Consider the following 20383-nt stretch of genomic DNA (forward strand, 5'->3'; position numbering starts at 1 on the left):
GCCATTCCCATTGATTAACTCCAAGCTTACTTAAGTATTTATCGAGGAAACATGCAACTATAAAAGAAGAGAAAGTCACGCAGAACATAGTATCCCCATAAGAATCGACAAGTTAACAACCCAGTCAAAAACCAGCCGGACCAGCACTTGCCTATTGCCACAGCAAAGCTACGGCCACCAGATTTTTCAGAGAAGTGTATGAAACAATTATGCTTTCCTGTGGTCCACTCTGGAGAACAAGGCAGGGAAGTTTCCATTTTAGACTTTAACTAGATACAAGAGCTTAACAGTCGCCTTCAAAAATTCACCAATTCACTAACAAATACCTTTTCTTCAATAACACATTCAGATGTTTGCTAGCCCTGGTTTTCCCCGCTTACAGTCTCTAAATTCTTCAGTGGCAGCTATCACAATAAGGAAGGAGAGGTTTGGATGAAAAAAGAAACTCAAATTTTGTGCCATCTGTTAAATGACTTCCAGTCTGAGAGAACAGATGCTGGACTTCACAATCAGTTTTTGATTATCTAGAAGTATTTTGTTAATTGGGGCTAAAACAACAACTAAGACAAAATAAGTGCTAGAGAAAACACGAAGAATTTGAGTTATTCTTTCTCAAACTACCTGGTCAGTCAAGAGAGATTTTATAATTTTGGAAATCATCATATGGCGTGAAGAAAATAATCTTCTTTTGAATGCACTGGACATCTAAAAACCCATATATGCTCTGCTTATATTCTATAAATACTATGAATGGCTCAAATGCTTCACCAAGTTCATCCAGTTCACCTGAACTAGACAGCAATTTTCTTATATAAACTTACTGCATGTTTGCTCTTTTATTTTACGCATTACTTATCAAATATCTGTCCTGTACTCTTCTAGTGGGAAATCAGTGCTTTCTTCAGAGATCCATATGATAATCATATCGCAAAAATCTGATCAACTACTGGTGTACCAGTAGATGCCGTCCAACACAGTGTATAGTGTAATTACAAGTATTTCTACGTAGAATCGAACCACCAGTTCTACACATGCCAAACAGCAAAATGCCAGAAGTGCCAAAACAATTAAGCTAATTATGGAAGTCAATTGCAATTACAAAATGGTTACTAAGATAATTGTGGCATACATACAGATACCTAATTTCTACTACATGCGCTGGCAATTGTTTCATCTACCAAAAGCCCTTTTATTTCTAACCGGCATTTGACTACAAGGAAGCAGTTCAATGTGAAAAAAAAAGTGTTTGTGGCAAAGAAAATGCAGTATTAAATGTAAACTTTCAGCAGCAATATAGAGACCAAATGAATTCTCTCTTTACTGCTTTAACACTTGCATGAAAGAGCACAGCTATATTCAAAATGCAGCGTTTGTGCCATGTTTTCTCATTTGTCAGGTATCGATTCTTCCCCGTGTTTTAAAACACTCTGTACATAATTTTACCTGTTATTTAAGCTTTCTATGCTTCCCAAAACATTATGCCAAAGCATATTTCAGTATGAGTGACGATGAGAGTTTTAGAAATGGTACCGTTGCAGAAATAAGAGCTGCTGTAATGTATTTCACTGTAACAGATTTTCACTTTAACAATAACAACTTTCAACCTTCTGGGCCTTTTTCCCCCTCACTCACAGGACATCTTAAAAAACTCTGAGAACCTTCTCCACTGTTGTTATCTGCCCAGCTTTACCTATTACCCCTAGAGCTGACAGAGGGCTGCTCTGTATTTCTGACACAGAGAACTCCTCTCGGTCTAGAGGATTTATGTGTGCTGATGTAAGCCAATGAGGCATGGTGAGGTCTGGCCTCCAAATAGAACTGTACTCCTCATATGATGACATAAAATGCACTTGTCATTACCAATATTATGTTAAAAAGCAACAAAAACCACAACAAAAACCTGTATTTCTCTCCTTGATGGTCAAAAATAAAGCATTCAAAACATGCAACAAATTTCAATGATTTTTCCACTTTTCATGGCTATAAAATACCAGAGGTCAGCATTGTATACTGACACGTTACACATTTATCAGCTTTGCACAGAGAGTAAGATCTGCACTGTTAACCAGGAATTCTTCTTTGTGCTTTCATTTACCAGACTAAGTCAGTATTTCATTAACATACAAGTGCTTGCAGCAAGCATCAAGAAAAACCTCTCAGCTCAAAGAGGTCTGACAAATGACACGGGACTTAGACAAAGTTCAGCCTCCAGTAACACCATAATGCACTTGGAGAGTCACTAGCGCTTTTAAAATTGCACCGCTTAGCAAATAACACAAGACACTGCAAAATAAGATGCGCACTACATATTTAGATGCACACACATCTGGCCATGCAAAGAGGAACAATTAACAGCCAAGAGTGTTGGCCTTCAGGATTAGAGAGTTAAGACTGAGACCCATAAAAGATTGTTCATATGCAAGTCATCTTTCTATTTACTATTTACTTACCTCAATTGTGTGAACTTAGCTGGAAGTACAGTCTGAAATACAACATCTGCAGCTGAAAATGTTCCCATCTCCAGCATGCGTTGCTGAACCCCAGTTCTTTCTTCCTGTTCCCTATTGTGCCCAATTGTGAATGTTGCTATAGCCTAGTTGTGATCTAGGCTCAAATGTCCCGCTCAGGCCAAACTAAGCAGCTGGGGCTTCTGAGTGGGTTTTGTTTGTTTGTTTTGAAGCAAAACAGTGATAGATTGGTTTACACAACTGGGGACAGGCAGCGAACTGCACCACTGTGCAGCAAAGCTGAAGGGGAAAAGGCATAAACTTCACAAGCAAAGGAAAGCAGGTGCAACTGCATCATCATCTAAGCCAGCATTCATTTGTTGCTTGACACCTTTATACATCTCAGCTGTCATTCAGAGATTCTAAAGAATTTTCTCTCTTCATTCGTGATATCGGAACACCTTCCCCATACACAAACACAAAGCCTTAAAATCACCAAGTATGACACATGGTCCAAACGTGACCAAGTCAGCATCACTTTCAGAAGACTGAAGACAGCCTGCAATAACAGGATGATTAAGAGTTACTGCATCCTCACTAACTGTGTCTTTGTACTAATATTTAGCAATAACTATGTTGAAAACAAATTCATCCTCAAAAGGAAAGAGTCGGGTTGTAAAACAGAAAAGTGAGAGAAAGAAGAGATCACACAGCATAGGAGCAGGTTGCCAAAGGAAGACACAAATGCCACCAAAAAAGAGAGAAATGAAAAAGGGTGTGAGACCAATGAAGTATATTAAACGGGATGTACATTTTTTCCACTAAGCAATGGTAAACTGGACAGTATGGAACAAATGAACAATTGCTAAAAGTTTAGTTCATATTCCAGAACCATTGTTAACTAACTGTACCACCTAAAATAACCATTTTGTTCAGAGGAAATTTTCTCCTTTACCGAAAATCAGTATGATGCACCTCATTTTAGATCCAAATTCATATATAGCTTATGAAACTGCTATATACCAACAGCTTTTGCCCTTAAGCAAAAAGTGAGTTAGATGACACCTACTGCCACAACATGCTTGAGGCTGTGGTCGCTGGGCTGGGAAGTACTGGGGTGGAAGTCCGCAGGTGGGCCCAAAGCTGGATCGCTGCTCCTTCGTACCAGGAGTGGGGTGCCTAAGAGACAAAATCAAGAGCAATGCTTCAATGGTGCTATGAAAACATAAGGTAAAGCTTTGTGTGATTTAACCAAGAGGGATGTACAGCACTTAAATATAAGTTTATCTGTGGTAATATCCACCTGGTAAATTACTAGACTTGGTAAGACAGTGTCATTTAGTATTTACTGAGCTAAAGAAATGAGAATATTTTAAGCTCAGTGATACAAACTTTAACCATGAGCTGCTAAATTAGGTGAAAACTGCTGACAAAAAGAAGAAAAAGCCACCTCCTTGGAAAAACAAACGAGTTGTTGCAGATACCTGTGACCACGTGTACCACCAAGTTCTCACAGGGAAATCACACCCTTGATCTAAGGAATGACTGAACACAGGAAGAAGTAGGCTGCTGCTGTTAGCTCCTACAGCTGGTAGTGGTTGGTTACCTACACCAGAACACGGCCGTTCACGCCACACGAACAGCTCTCATTGTGCTGTTGGCATCTACCCGCCAAACTGGGACCTCACCATCTCATCTTCAACTGCTCCTTATTTCTCCTGGTGAACATCCAAAAGCCATCCTGAGCAACTGCGTGCCTCTCCCATACCAATTAGAGAAGCCCACATTTAACCTCAATGGAAGGTGACTCTGAATACAACAGCATGACCATACCTATATGGTCATATATTTTATTTCCATAAGCTCACAAAATGCAATAATCCATCACCGCTACTGTGCTGTCCCAACCTGAGGCATGTAAATGACAGATTAGGCACAGGGGGTTGGGTACAGAGGCAGCTGAAGGATAAATAGGTAACTCCCTACATTAACTTCATTTAGTATCTAAAATGCTTTTGGCTGGCCTAAATAAGGATTATAACCCAAAGACCAGTCAGGAGTTTCTAGTAACAGTTGATACACAGGTGCTGTAAAACACTCCCTGCAAAACTTCCAGGTGGGGTGAAAGGGAAAATATCTTCAGTAATATAAGAAAGGAATTTCTCATGTAATCCAAAATGAAATAAAAATGACTATTTTTTTTTTCCCCCAAGTCTTTCTAAAATAATTTCTCCATATGCAAAAACAAAAAAGAGATGAGAATATTGGTCTAAGACAACAATTTTTCAAACGTTGCAAGTAAGTGAAAACAAGATTAAAACTTTCAGTTATAATATTAATTATAGTGGTTGGGACTGATGGCAGCCATAATTACTAGATCTATAATAGAAGTTTGAACATCCAACAGTTTCCTCATTAGAGAGATGCTAACAAAGCTGGGGTGACTGCACCACATTTGCTCTCAGCACAGCTTTGTAACTACAGCTGAAATAAATACCAGCACCTGATGCAGGAACAACCACGGAGAATCTAATGCTCTTACCCTTCCCCACGGTGAGTAACAGTTTCTATATGCGGGTAATCCTTTCTATCTCCACTTATGCAGGAAATAATTAAGCAAAAGAAAGACTTAAATTCGTGTCCTGGTATTGAGGGAATGCTTAAAAAAAATCAAAAGGCAAATATTGTTTTTTGTTCCAAGCGATTATCATCTTGATATCAAGAGCTATGCATGTTTTTACAAGGAGATTCTAAAGAAGTGATTGATCACCAAATTTAGTAGTTTTGTTTGATTTTTCCAGAGGTGTCAGTAGGTCAAAACAAACCAAATCTCTTTGCCCACATATTCCTGTTCTTCACATGGTGCTGAAGCGAAAACGTTTCCCTCTAAGCACAATTAATTAGAAGGTATATAAAAGCTAAAGCCAAGTAGTGTTGGATTTTTAAGTTATTCGCTATAAGATTCATTAAAATATTTTTTTCCATGTATGACCAAAGTGTTTCTGGGTGACCTGTATCCAATTTTCAGTCTCTCTTCGATCCAACAGTTTGAAAACAGATGCTGAGACAGTTCTAGATGATTCAGCAAGATTCAGGCTCCAATTCCTTTTGACGTAAACATGAGCAGTACAGAGAAATGCTCTTGCTAAACTACCAGAAAGCCTTTGCACTGGTACATTTTTGTAGCATCCACATCTCAACGAGCCATATTCCAAATTCAGATTCAAACACACTGTTGTTCATACTCTTCAAGGTCTTCATCCCAGCCCCTTTTCTCATTTTTTTCTGGACTGCTGCAAGGTGCTGTTTTCACCACATCCCAGCCCTGCCCTTAATTTTGAAAAACACCTTTCAGTCCCTTCCTGCCTCTGTTTCCAGAGAAACTGGAGCAAAATGACATTATCCCATTCTCAGTTTACAGCTGCCTAAACTTTGAAACCAAAGTTTGCAGGAGCAGCGGGATTATGAAGAATCCCACTTGCCAATTTGGGAAGATGGCCGGGCAGTTATTTGCTTGCTTTTATTCCTGCAAGTTTTTTACTTATTGCCCTGAGGCTCTGAAATTTATGGTGCTCGTCCGGAATGCTTCTCTACACACACAAAAAACATCTGTACTTTTTGACCACTGTCAACAATGTTTTCTCTTTTCTTCCTATTTGTTCTAAGTTTTAGGACGCTATAGAACATTTTCTTATTGATGAGAAAAACAGAGCCTATTTCCTTAATTTTTTTAAATATATGTACTGATATATATCACAAATTGTGACATCCCTGTAAACCAAGTCAGCTGAAATCTATCCAAAACAGTCCCTGTGGCCCTTGTTCTTTTACACGTATACACCACAAAGACACTGGAGCGTGAAAATAACCCATCATTAGACAAAAGAAAATGGAACCAAAATGCCCTCTCTAAATGGGGAAAACAAATGGCAAGCAGGAAGATGAGATGAAAGGCTTGAGAAGCAGCAGCACTCAACCCACAGCCCTTACACACACGTACCCTGATTTTGTTCACCACCTTCTTCCTTAGGCATGGAGAACATGTACTGAAAAACCATCACCAATGCCATTTATTGCAGACATAACATAGACAATTACACGTGTTTACCTAAGAGATTCCACTACCAGGAAACAGAATGTTGCCTTTTTCCTTCTGACTTTCCTTTTGTCATGCTATTTCCACGTTATTCTACTCATGTTCTTGCATTGTGCTTAACATTTGAAATAACCCAGTGTAAGCTCAGACACTAAATTCATATTGTCCCTGAATAAGACATAGAAAAACTCTTTTGGGGATGCCAAGGCGATCATAAAAACATGTTCTTTACAAGCACTACTGTTTTGTGCAAGAACAGCACTTTGTATTTTAAACTCAGTTTAAAAACCTAGTTATCTTCATCTTGCTGCATTGCATCAGTAACTTACAGACAACAAATACACAAACACATGCCTAAAACTAGTTTTTCTCATGATGACAATACTTTGGATGTGTTTCCCCTCTTTCCAAAACGCACAGCGTAGCTTCTGCTATGGTACCATAGCATCTCCTAAACACACATGGATGTCTCAGCCTTATTCACAATAAATACTCTTTGACAAAGCCGGTGGGAAAAAGTCTTGAAGTCCTTGAAATAAACTCTGTATTGTTTAGTTTCAAGCCAGGTAGACCAAGCTATTCCTTTTGCTACAGCCACCTATCTACAGATTCATGGTTAACAGTGTATTTTCCTTGAGCTCTTATGTTGTGGAAATATCTTTTTTAACTGCAAATATGGTTGAAACAAGCATATGGTAGAAACACACTCAGATTTAAATTGGTTACATTAGAAAAAAAAAAAAGAAAAACAAAAAAAGGAGAGAAGTTCTGTTGTTTGTGCACAATTAAAAACTGAAAACATGCACCAACACAATGGCAAAAGAAATGTCTTTGTAATTTCTTATTTTGTGCAGCAGGGGGGTTGTGGTTTTGTTTTGGGTTTTTGTGTGGGTTGGGGGTTTTTTGTTGTTTGTTCGCTTGGCTTGGGGTTTTTTTGTTTGGTAGAGGATTTTTGGCTTTGTTGGTTTGGTTTTGGGGAGGTCGTTTTGGTGTTGTGTTTGGTTTTTGGTTGTGTTTGTTTGTTTTTAATATAGAAACTTCACCAAAGAGCTGTACCCAGCCATTAACACTTCCCCTGAACAGGACTGCACTCTGTCTCACTTCAGCCCTTTGGCAGACCAAAACTCATCATTTAAGGTTAGGGAGGGGGCTGACTAACAAGAAGTGATGGGTTTAAGGACATTGTGGAACGTCAGATAAGTAACGTACGGTTTGGAGTTGAGGATACAAATGTGGTTGGGGAACTCTGGGGTTGCAGATGTCCCTCCGGGGGTCCCCCTGAACTCTTCAGGGTCTCTCGGCTTTGAGTTCTGGCATCAAATCCTATGCCTAAATTTAGACAGCTGTGTATTGCTCAGGGTGATCATTATCACACAAAAACCCCAATTATTCCAGACCTTCCTTTTCCTCAGGAAAGCACAATTCACTTCCAGGCTGCAATCCTTTGATTCTTTGGGATTTCAGTTACAGGTTGCTATTACAGGGCCAAATTCAGAAAACTGCTGAAGACAACCACAGTTTATCACCCACGAGCACTTTTGGTGGGCTGTGCTATCTATAATGCAGCCAAATTATGCACTAAAAATTGATTTTAGCATTGTTTTGGGTGCAAACGCTCTCAGATGACTTTTGGGTAAGCCAATAAATCAAGGAACATAGGAAATGCAAGTACGTGAGTTGACACTGCATCAGTGACAACCAACGTATTATGAGGTTGTTTTCTCCAGATAACAGGGAAGAACTATTTTAGAGGAGAAAAAAAAGATACAGTTGGACAAAGTACTCTAAGTAGGTAGATATTTACAATAAATCATTTACACAGTTTAAGTAATAATTTTGAATTCTGCTCCTGTATATAAAAATGCTGACTATGGTGAGAAAAAAGCTGTCCATCAAGTGTATAACAAACTGTCAACTGTTAAAGGCCACACCAGTGACAATCAGTCTGCTGTGTGCTTCCAAATTACACCTGCCTGGATAGACAGACAACAGACAATTTTCTCACCTGCATGTGCCTCTAAATGTCTTTTTAGAGGTCCTTGTGAGTAAATCACAACAAAATTTGAAGTCAAAGTTGAAACAAAACCCCATAAGCACAATAATCATATACACACAAATCTGAAATTGCACTTCATGGACAATTCCTGGCTAGAAGATCTCTGAACAGACACAACGACAAACACACGAAAAAGACCCCCACAGTCAGAATGACTTTTAAACTGGTCCTGTCGCAAAGCAGTTCAGGCACTACAAACAAAAATATTACAAGGAGGATATATATTTACATTTAAATATAGGAAAGGTCACTAATACATGCCTATTTTTCTTCTTTTTATCAGAGAATTTTCACGTTAACAGGTATACAGACAGTTCTGCTGGTCACTGCTTCTTGAGAGCATTAAGCGAGCAGTGCAGGTAGATTTGGTCACCCTCAGATTTCTTGCTTACCTGAGGCACCACGTAATGGTTCTGCCAGGTACTTACAATGTAGCTGACATGAGCTTGTTCGTCCTACCTTGTGATAGGACTCTACCACTTTTTTTCATTTTTTAAATATATAATGCTCTGACAATGTGATTTTATGTTTAAAGCTAACTCAAATTGCTCTTAATGGCACCTATCAATACAACTTCAGATCTACAGCTATCTGTTCTTTCTTTAAATTCCCATGGATAGAAGATTAAATTTATGAACTAGGATGATGTAACACTTGAGACAATTGACTTAAATCTATAAACAGATGAAAATCCATTTCCAGCAACTGCTCTCTTTTACACATTAAGCCAGTGTACAACAAAGTATTTCCACCTCACACTAAAGGAGGTGTACTTTTTCTTACAAAGCAAAATAAAAGCAATCTCCTATAAGTAAAACCCAGTAAAAGATTTAAACAGATTGGTTTGAGGTGATGTTCTTCAGTGCCAGAAATTTCAAAAGAATTATTTTCTCCAGTTGAATGTGCTATAACATGTTAAGTCAGATTTCAGCTACGAAACACAAAAACTGTTCTCAGAGTTTTTATGATCAGAACGAAATTTCTTTGGTGTTGTCATTGTCAGAAATGGTGCCTAATGAAACAACTATATGATCTTAACACTTACAGCTTTTGGAGTTTCAAGGATTGACATGTAAGAATCATGTATGTACATTAGTTCAGCAATAATTATTTCAGTTAATCTAGAGGCCATTTTCAGACTCAAAATCCGCATGCATATGAAAAAAGTTCAGCACTTCTCATCTCAAGGCACTAGGGAATATATCTGCAGAAGATGTCCAAATATGCTACTACTTTCTCCCCATTTCAAAATTTCTCTTAAGAAAGTTTACAGGACTTCAGTTCAGTTCTCAACCAGGTATTCTTTTCTTACACTGAGGGGTACAACACACGGCACATCTAGACTAATTTCAGGATCTTCCAACCGCCATCAACACAATGCTCCCAGCTTGAGCTCCCCACAAGATAGATGGGGAGCACCCAGAGTGACCCGAGTGTTGGGAGCACCGTGACTCCGCTCCAAAGGCGCTGTCTGCAGGTCCCGTGTGGAACAGAACACAATCACACAATCATTTCAGCGGGAAGAGACCCTCAGGATCTTTGAGTTCAACCATAACCTAACCCAACTTGAGGGAACAGAGTGCACTATCAGCAAGATTGCTGATGACACCAAGCTGGGAGGAGTGGTTGACACGCCAGAGGCTGTGCTGCCATCCAGAGACCTGGACAGGCTGGAGAGTTGGGTGGGGAAAAATTTAATGAAATATAACAAGGGAAAGTGTAGAGTCTGTCATCTGGGCAGGAACAACCCCAGGGTCCAGTATAAGTTGGGGAATGACCTATTAGAGAGCAGTGTAGGGGAAAGGGACCTGGGGGTCCAGGGGACAACAGGATGACCATGAGCCAGCACTGGGCCCTTGTGGCCAGGAAGGACAATGGTGCCTGGGGTGGATTAGAAGGGGGATGGTCAGTAGGTCAGAGACGTTCTCCTCCCTCTCTGCTCTGCCCTGGGGAGACCACACCTGGAATATTGTGTCCAGTTCTGGGCCCCTCAGTTCCAGAAGGACAGGGAACTGCTGGAGAGAGTCCAGCGCAGCCACCAAGATGCTGAAGGGAGTGGAGCATCTCCCGTGTGAGGAAAGGCTGAGGGAGCTGGGGCTCTGGAGCTTGGAGGAGACTGAGGGGTGACCTCATTTATGTTTACAAATATATAAAGGGTGAGTGTCAGGAGGATGGAGCCAGGCTCTTCTCGGTGACAATCAGTTGTAGGATAAGGGTTTAATGGGTTCAAACTGGAACACAAGAGGTTCCACTTAAATTTGGGAAGAAACTTCTTCTCAGTGAGGGTGGCAGAGCCTGGCCCAGGCTGTCCAGGGAGGTTGTGGAGTCTCCTTCTGTGCAGACATTCAAACCCGCCTGGACACCTTCCTGTGGAACCTCAGCTGGGTGTTCCTGCTCCGGCGGGGGGATTGGACTGGATGAGCTTCCCCTTCCAAACCCCTGACATTCTGTGATTCTGTGAACTTTAGCACTAAACCACGTCCCTAAGAACCTCGCCTAAAGACCCGGCAGAAGGGAGGAGCTGCAGCAGGATCGCCCTGGCGCAAAGATTCATCACCTCACTCGCAACATGGAGTTGGGACTTTTTTCCCCAACCCAAGGTGGGGCAAAATGTGCAACTCTTATCTTGCTGGGCAGATTGATCAGGAGCTTTGTGGGAACACTGGCTACCAGCAACAAGAACGAGCACTGTCCACTCCAGGCCAGGCTCTCCCTTCTTGTCCAGTGACACATCTTTGTGAATGGCACCATCACTGAGCAGCCACTGATTGAGGCACAGCCTCCAACTTCCAGCTTCACACACAGCACTAAAAACCAAAGCAGCTTCCAACATTTTGGTTTTTTTAAGCATAATTTGGGGGGAAAAAAAAATAATGTGTGTTACATTAGAATTTCCCTACACAGATGCACAAAGGTTTTTTTGTTTGGGTTTTGGTTTGCTTTTGATTTTTTAAAATGTGATCTCTTTCAAACGGCATTCAGATGTCAATGGAAACTAAGCTTTAGCTACACTTAAAACACCAGTTGTCTTAGTCATCTAGCTTGCTGTGCACATTACAAAGCATCCATCTTATTAAACAGACTGGGTTTTTTTGAGCAGCATGTTATCTGTAGTTATTGAATTTAAATCAATCATTTTAGCCTAATATATCCTATAAGATTTTACAACTAATAGATCTTGAACTTTCCCACTTCATTTTTCTTCACAGATTGAAAGGTGAAAATAAGCATTTCTTCTATTTCAATTCCCAGCCCATTTCTCAACTTCAAATGAAACACTTAATGAACTGTACTAGTTGAATAAACTGACACAAAGAAAATATTCCGTGCACCTGCAAAAGAGGCCACGCTGCCAAAAGCTGGTTTAGCACTTCAGCAAACATCAGTTACAGGTGCTTATGCAGTTGCTTTTCCACAGTTCAACCCTTTAATTTTCTTTAAAACTTTGGCAGCAAAACGGTACAGCTTGAATAGCACTTTGGTAGCATTTTATTGCTAGCAGTAGAATAGTAAAATGCATTCTTAAACTATTTTAATGGTATTTAAAAGGAGTACCACAAATAACAGCATTAGTATAGATTTGGGTAATGTTTAAATATGACCTATGTTTTATATATGCGATCTAAATTAGGGAACTTTTTTGTTTTGACCTTTCCGTTAAAAAAGAAGTCCTATTGGGATTATTTTCTATTCTAATCATGGTAAATTGGTTTTAGTCTTAATTTCCAAAATTTTCACACCAATTTAAAAGACTTTAAGACAGTGAAACCTCCTGAACTGGAAATGCTCTGAGGGTTTTCAAGGAACACTAAGAAAATGAGAGTAGCTACAATGGGTACACCTCGCCCATTATCAGTCACAGAGGCCCATTTGTCCCTTTTTGTGGGAGAGTTAAAAAGAGATGAGCAAAACACCCTGCAGGATTCATCTTTCTAGTGAACATACTACATAATTCTTTTACTTAATGTCTGCAGTAAACAGACTTCCCTCTAATGAAGCACTGAGTTATGAAGAAAGCGAAACATAGATCAACAGCCAGCGTGTCTATGGGAGAATTGCGCAGTATATTGAGAGGGAGATGCATCTTTTGCCAGCTATGGTCAGGAGTAGTAAATACACAACTCTCCATTTTACTTGGCTGAGATTCTAGATATCTGCTGTGAGAAACAATCAAAATCTGAAGTGGCACTTCAGAGCAAAGAGACAAAAAATTAACTACCAACTAAGGCTCTTCAAAGGGTAAATTAAATTGAAGGCAATGAGAAAGAACTATATGGCAATGGGCAAACTGACTGAATCATTTAATTGCTATTTGTAATGTCTGTAATGATGACTTTCATAAAGATGGGTTCATCTGTGTACTGAATATGTTCATACGGAAGCAAACAGTTTGGGATCATTAGTGAACAAACATTGCAAAAAATGTGTAAAATGATATTAATTTAGTTTCTTAAGAATAAAATAAGAAGTTATCTACTACCCCAAGACCTTTAGTTGAAATCACTGTCTTTTTTTTTAACTTGAACGATTTTGAACTATCAATCAGCCAAGCTTAGCAGGCTCATTTTCAACCTGAAATACATATTTCACCATATTTCCTCTGAGCTAATACAGCACATAATACTGTAGAGATTTACAAACACACATAAACACTCCTTTGTCTTATGTAGCATTAGAGTGCGCTGACAGAGACTGCACTATAGCCTCCCAGTACTATATTATATTATACTATAGCCTTTCGAAGCTTTCAGATGCAATATTCAGCTTAGTGAGTTGGTCTTTTTCTTTTTAAGAGATGTTACCCTGAAACTAGCTATCCCTCATAACAATAAAGAAATACTCAAAAAAACAGCAACACCACAAAATTAGTAAAATAGAGAAAAATCTTAGGAAAAACAGTGACATCAAATAAAGTATCTCGAAAAGCAGCACAGGCTTTTGTAATAGAATTTATTCCATCATTCTAAGTCCCATTCGCCACCTTCTCTGAGGCAATAAAAGGCTGGAAATGAATATCTCAGCTAGAGAGCTGCTGCAGGAATATGTGTAACTTGTAATGGTAAAAGGTTTTTCTCTCTACTGATCATATTTTCATGCAGATATCCCCTTGCCCCAGATAAGCCATATTAAACCAAGTGCAAAGGGAACAGAGACAAGGGGAATAATTGACGAGAAGCAATCTTGGGGGAACCACAGGCAGAGGAGCTATTAAAAGGGGGTTATCTGGTAACCAACTATACACATACATTTATTACCTATACTAGTATTAAATTCTTGGGTACGGGGAAAAGAAGACTGGCTTGTTTTCGAAAGAGGCGACACAAAGACAGAGAAACACATGGAAATTTAATATATCTTTACAGAAAGCATTACTGTCTTCTTTTGCTGCAATACAAAGATAAACTTTAGCTATGCTGGTACAAAGCTCATTTCCATGAATCAAGGACAACTAAATAATACCAAGCTCAAGTCATGAGGTCAAAATATAGCAAGGCTGCACTCTGACTGAAATGAAAAGTTATCTTCAAACCTTTAGCTTGCCTGAGAACAGAAATCATTTGTTTTAGAAACACAAGGAGACTTTAATTGATCATCACAATTCTTTAAAAACAGATCAAACTGAATGCTGCAGAGGGGAGAAATCTATCAAGTACGGTGTCAGTGTCATCCTCACAACATCTATGACAAACAGCACATTTGCTATCACCACTATGAGAGCAGCCTTTCATTGCCGAGAAAGAATAAAGTCATATTTGCTTAAGGAAATAGGCAGTATTGCCTCAAACTACAGAAAGCAGCACATGCTTCTACAATGCATTTCTTTTGAAACTTAGCAATTCTAAAATGTTCATTTCCCCTGAATCATACAGATGAGAATTATAATATGCATGTAGAACACTGTGCTGACAAACATCGGAATGCTTAGCCAATGAACTGACATTGTAAAATTAGGATTAACAGGATAGCTTTTACGTAAGAAAAGTGTCTTTCTTACTTTGACGCAGTATGCATGCTGTATACAAGCATTAGCAATGTTTTATTTATCAAATGAATAGTTTAAGTTCATATATGTTTTCATAACTTTTATAAAAAACTATAATTGTGTGGTTTCCCCTGTATTTAAAAATATGCTGTCGGTACATCCATGGTATCTCAAAACCAACTTGAAAGAGGACTAACCAAATATATGCTGTTTAAAACGCCCCCGAGCCTGCTGAGAATGCTTCCACTTCAAAGCAGATGAAGAAAGAGAAGGAACTCTTTTTGAGCTCTGAACTCACACAGAAACAGACAACATCCATACCCTGGAGATAACAATTTAAGGCCTATCAAAGCAGAAACTTCCAACAACTCCTGGAAGAAACCTTGCCTTCAATTCCTTGGACTTTAAACTAAGACATGCCAATGGAAGCAGCTTCGCCGACTGACTGAGCACCACAAAGGGCCATTCTAACTAAATATGTGTTCTGAACAATCCTATAAAGCATGATTTGAGTTAGAGCAAGCCCAAAACCACAGGAACGCATTCAGCTGAGTATATTCTCTGTCTGAAGCCCCAAAACACATTCAAGGCAATGCCGTAAGAGTGCAAGTAACCTTTCCCAAATGTTCAAGAGACACATGGCCACGGCACCAACAAATGCAAAACATACAATATAAATTTTCCAGACTAGTACTGTACTAGACCTACTAAGGGTTGGAACCTTCCCACGTAGCAATCTTCTTTTCAGGAAACAAATGTCCACCATGAGACACAACATAAAATGTCCAGAACTGAAAGAACTGACTGTTCAAAAGCACTAGTGCCTCAATATAGCTTGAACCTCAACTACCACTGCCATTCGTAAGCTTATTTAGGAGTGGCTTTATTAAAAACCTCTAGTCTGAAGTTGCTAAAAATCTAAAAATAGTCTGAAAATATTCTAGGAAATCATATTAATTTACATATACCCCATTAGTTGCTACCATAAAGTTGTGGTTTACCACTCTACATTGCTAGTTCACTTTAAATCATTGCAACACATATGTATTCAAAAACCCTTGAACTATTAACCAGAGAATCCCAGACAGGACTATTCGCATGCACTGTTAGTTTCCCTAATATACATAACTCCATCCATCATGAGTTCTTTAAAGATCTTAACACGCTATGCAAGAATGTCATCTACCGCCCCAGCAAAGCGATCTTTGAGGTGAGAGAATGACTGTTCAATCATACATCAACAACAAAACAGCACTTTGGAACAGGTAATAAAGGCAATCGGTCGAAAAGGTCTGCAGAGGTAAGTCCTTACTCTGCAAAGTCTTCTCAGCTACCAGCTCTTGTCAGAGAAAAATATTAGGACACACTATACTAAAAAACAATAAAAAAGCCAAAGCACACACCCAAAACCAATGCCAATAGAAAACAGTGCTAGCTAACCTAGTAATTACTCTACCCCCTACAGACAAGGATGTCCAAATGTTTCATCACTCCAAACACTTGTTAGTTTACTAGTTACTGCATCACAAATACATTCACACATCATTTGCCGGAGATCCAACATAATACATTTTGCTGCTACAAAGATAAATGATCAACAGTGAGTAGACAATATGTATTCATTGAAACGGCATTAGATTAGAAAGAAAAACCCACCACCTGTGCAGAATACTGGAAATAAGTGTTTCTTAAATGATTTTGATACAGCAGTTTAAATAAATGTTATGGCATCACAATTTATCCATTCAAAATCATTTTCTCTAAGCTCAGACCAAAGGAGGTGCAAGAACAATGCAGATCAGCAATGAAACATAAGAAACTACCAGGTGTTGCTCACTTTGCAGTCCAAATTCAGGTGCTGCAAGGGGACGGGGCAGCACTCGAGTGGTTTGCAACTCTCCTATGTTGTGGACATAGCAGGTACTGTGTTCACAAACAGTTAAAACTTGCTGCACTTTTCTTAAATTAAACAGAAGAGCCCACAATTTCACCTGTCTGAGAACACTAAGTTAGCTGTAAAAGTAGAGATGCATTAATTTCAGGGCAAAAATAAATAGCTGAATAATTTCCAGGACTTTCTTAAAGAGATACATACCAAGTGTTAAGAAAGTAATTTGAAAGTAAGTAAAATAACAAGCTTTCCTTCTGCCCTAAAATTCTGCCAGTACATGGAAGCGATGTAAGATACAAGGTACTTTTAGCTTTCAAGCCAAATATAAGATTGCTTTTATTGTGGCTCACTTTCAAAGTTGCAGGTGACAAAGGGCAAAATAAGGGTAACTAACCACATAATGGAAAAACTACCATTTCAGACAGTCAAGCTGATCAGTGTTGTGAAGAGTATCAGACACAAAACACATGGAAGAAGTAACCATACAATACGAATAAATGTTTGTCCCATCATCAACATCTCTATCTAGCCAGCAAAGGCTTTAAGCCCAGGTAAACATATGATTAACTGAACTGGGTCAAATACACCATTAATAGAAAAAAAGTTTCACAGCAGTATCTCAAGTGCCTTTTCCAAAACCAGTGCTGATTCTCTTCTGTTTGAGAACAAGATTTAGTTTCACATACTGATTAAGCATCAAGTTCTACGTACTCTCTGAGCAGATCACTAAACGCACATCGTTTCTACATGAACTGTGGGTCTGGCTTCATAGAATACAAAACATTCAAGAGAAATTAACAAGCAAAATGGTTGTGCAATCTGACAATTTATCTAACATTGCATTCTGCAAAAATGCTCTAAAAGGTAAGCACAACACAGTTCTTCAAACACAGCTCTACCATGGAAAGCAACACTTTCTCACTACGTATCTATTTCATCACATCCTTGCTCCCAAAGTCAGAACAGCTTTTAAAAATACTATTCTTTATTTCTACTAGCAAGTGTGAGTCAATTCAATAACTAGAGAGGGAGCCAGACTACTGTGGTTCACGCATCAATGATACTGATGCAACCAAACTGTCCTTCTGTTTCTTCATCTACTTTTCAATTTGCCTCTAGCAGAAATAGGGACATAATTTAAGGTTCGGGGATTTGTACAGGAAACATAAAGGCAAAAATTAAGCCTAAAGAACTGTAAAATCCAGAAACAAATAAATTTCAGAGTGCAAACTGAGTTTATAAGACTGACAGGTAGAAAAATCTTTCATTTACCTTGGAAAATAAAGCAAACATTGAAACAAACACATTATGTTCTCTATTTTAGGAAACAAATATCCATTTAAACTCCAAATATATATTAGTATTGCACTGAATATGAAATAGAACCCTATTTAGCTGCTCTTCTCATGTTATATTTCATCTGCTTTACACTCTATAGTACAAAGATTTCGTAAATACTACGAAAACTGAACTACCTGGTAGGTTCCTGGTGAGCTCAAGAGCTCCAGCATTTAACTGCTTTACATAAAATTAGGTGAGGCTGAAATATTCTTCCCTCCAACCCTCACCTTAGTTACAACAGTGTGCTACACAAACTGCTTTCAACTATTTTTTTTTAAATATGACTCAGAAGCATATGGAGAACAATCTCTGCTTCTGAAACATGCTAAGATGTGTTTACACAGTGTTATTTTTTAAAGCGCAATAAATGAAGTGGAAAACCATTTAACCACTGGACCTTTAGCCCCCAACTTTTCCATACCTCATGCTTACCAAAGCCACAGCTCAAATACAGACAAGTTATGGCAAGAGTAAGTATTTTCCCAATATATTTAGGTATGAGAAATTCCTGTGTGTCATTAAATACAGAAAAAAGATTTTTTTCTAGATTATCGAAAAAAATAGAAGTGAGCCATTAACATAGAAATTTGAATATAAGCATTTTCATGCAGGTTGAATTTCAGTATTTTCTACATCGGGCACGAAAATGAGCACAGACTTCTGTCAGAAGTTAAACAGCTTCATCCAGTGAACTTTGTTAAAAATTCTATTTTAGCTTGGTTTTCCTGTCAGTCTTTCACCTTAAAAATGCAATTAAAATAAACAGACAAGTGAACATTCGATTTCTGAAGTCGTAACCAGACTACTCCATGAGAGCAGCAAAACCAGAGGCAGTATTTCTACCCTTACCCACCTGCTCACACTCTGAAATTTCACGCACACCATCAGGAGGCTACCAGGAGTACCGGAGAACACGGGGTGAAGTGGATGATGAGCTCTGGGGAATGCAGAGAAGCCTTCTCTGAGCATTATTCATTTGCTAAATGCTGTCAGTGTATTATTGCTCAGAAGGGGATTCACCTTCAATCTGTTTGTGAAAGCTCCTATGCATACGTGACAACTTAGCCTGCTCTCAATCCAAGAAAAGTCTTTCAGACTGTTTTGTGTTCAATGTATAAGACTTTAGCTCTTTATAACTGGAAACCAGCACCTGCGCTCTTGGCCTTCCAGGTGCGCTGAAACAACACAGGGGACCAGAGGCACTTCCCATAGTACCCTCTGATATAAGAGGGAATTAAGCACCAGCTTCTCCTAATCAGTCTGCTCACCTCCGAGTCAGACAGGCAAACAGACTCTGCTGTGCAAGGCAAAGCGCTGAACCGTCTGCAACCAACATCTCCTCCTTTCCACCTCACACACCCAAACCAGGGCATGAGCTCTGATAATGAGTAGAAGTATTTGCACACAGCAGTTTGACACTCACTGAACTCACGTTCCTCAACAAAAACGCTGAGGTTTTGTTTAATGACTTTGTTATTTGAAAATACTTTGCGTAGGTTTCATCTCTTCCACCGCATGAAGATTACAATGGAGGATTATCAGCAATCTACCCACCGACGGAAAGGAGAAAAAAAGAGACCCCAACTGTATGGATGAGCATAACATACAGCAAGATACAAGGCAAATTTGCAATGCTCAATTGCAGTCTTCAGCATCAACTGTTCAAAGAAAAAATAAAATCTACTTTTGTCGTTACAGTTGTCTTCACTGAATCGCAAGGCCAACAAGGCAGCGCTACAAAAATTCTCTAAATGCACAAAATCAAACTACAGACATACATTGGTTAAAATAATAAAAAAAAAGGCGAGACATACATACCGAGGTTTAGGGCAGAAGGAGTCACTTCGATCTCACCACCAATGGGCTGAAAAGCAGCCAGCTGAGCTGCCACCTCCGTCTCAAAAGAGTCAGGGCTGTTTCTGTCTGCCAAGTTGCCATTGGTGCCATCAGTCTTACGGTGAGTTTCTTCCTCATCATACACAGCAATCAGCTATCAAAACAAAAAGATAATACACTTTGTAGCTTTAAAGTATTCCCAAACTACTTTTTTTTTTTTTTTAAGGCAAAATTTATTATTCACTGGGTGTACAAAAATAAGAATCTTAGTTCAGAACAGCTAGCAATAAACACACAGATTCAGGAAAGCACGTAGATTTGTGCTTATATACATTGATTTCAAATGCCTTAAGTGTATGTTTCAGCACTGTCCTGTGTTGAAATGCTCTTCCCATAGTTAGCATGCTGCCATCAGTGCGCATTGTTGCAAAATATTTAGGGCTGAACATGCTTAAAAACACAGAAGGGCATTTGATTCTTGGGGGTGGAGGGTGTTAACGTCAATATTAAAACAAAACAAAAACACTAATTTAATGCTACTGAATGACACACTGCACAAAGGTAACATGCCCGTGGTAGCTGTACTGAGCGAGCAGATGCACGTTTTCTTTATAAATACATAATAACTACACATTGCTTCTGCAAACTGTCCCGCAGTCACTGACTCTTCCACAACTCCAGGCACACAGGAAGGTCAAGATTAAGCAACAACAACCTGCAAAGTCTGCTGTCC

General features: G+C 39.0%; 1 protein-coding gene across 5 annotated transcripts in view; it reads right to left on the bottom strand.

The window, feature by feature from the left end:
• PARD3B (par-3 family cell polarity regulator beta) overlaps nt 1–20383 on the bottom strand; it is a 364942-nt gene that overhangs the window by 237498 nt on the left and 107061 nt on the right. For all 5 annotated transcript variants that reach the window (XR_011740105.1, XR_011740106.1, XR_011740107.1 and 2 more), the window contains exons 3-4: nt 19633–19804; nt 3517–3626 (exon numbers count right to left, since the gene is read on the bottom strand). Coding sequence is in view for 2 of the 5 variants with exons in the window: in XM_065840472.2 (XP_065696544.1) it covers nt 3517–3626; nt 19633–19804 (282 nt within the window). In the remaining 3 variants the exon portion in view is untranslated. The remainder of the gene's footprint in view (nt 1–3516; nt 3627–19632; nt 19805–20383) is intronic.

The sequence above is a fragment of the Patagioenas fasciata genome, chromosome 7, assembly GCF_037038585.1.
Source record: "Patagioenas fasciata isolate bPatFas1 chromosome 7, bPatFas1.hap1, whole genome shotgun sequence".
Lineage (NCBI taxonomy): Eukaryota > Metazoa > Chordata > Aves > Columbiformes > Columbidae > Patagioenas > Patagioenas fasciata.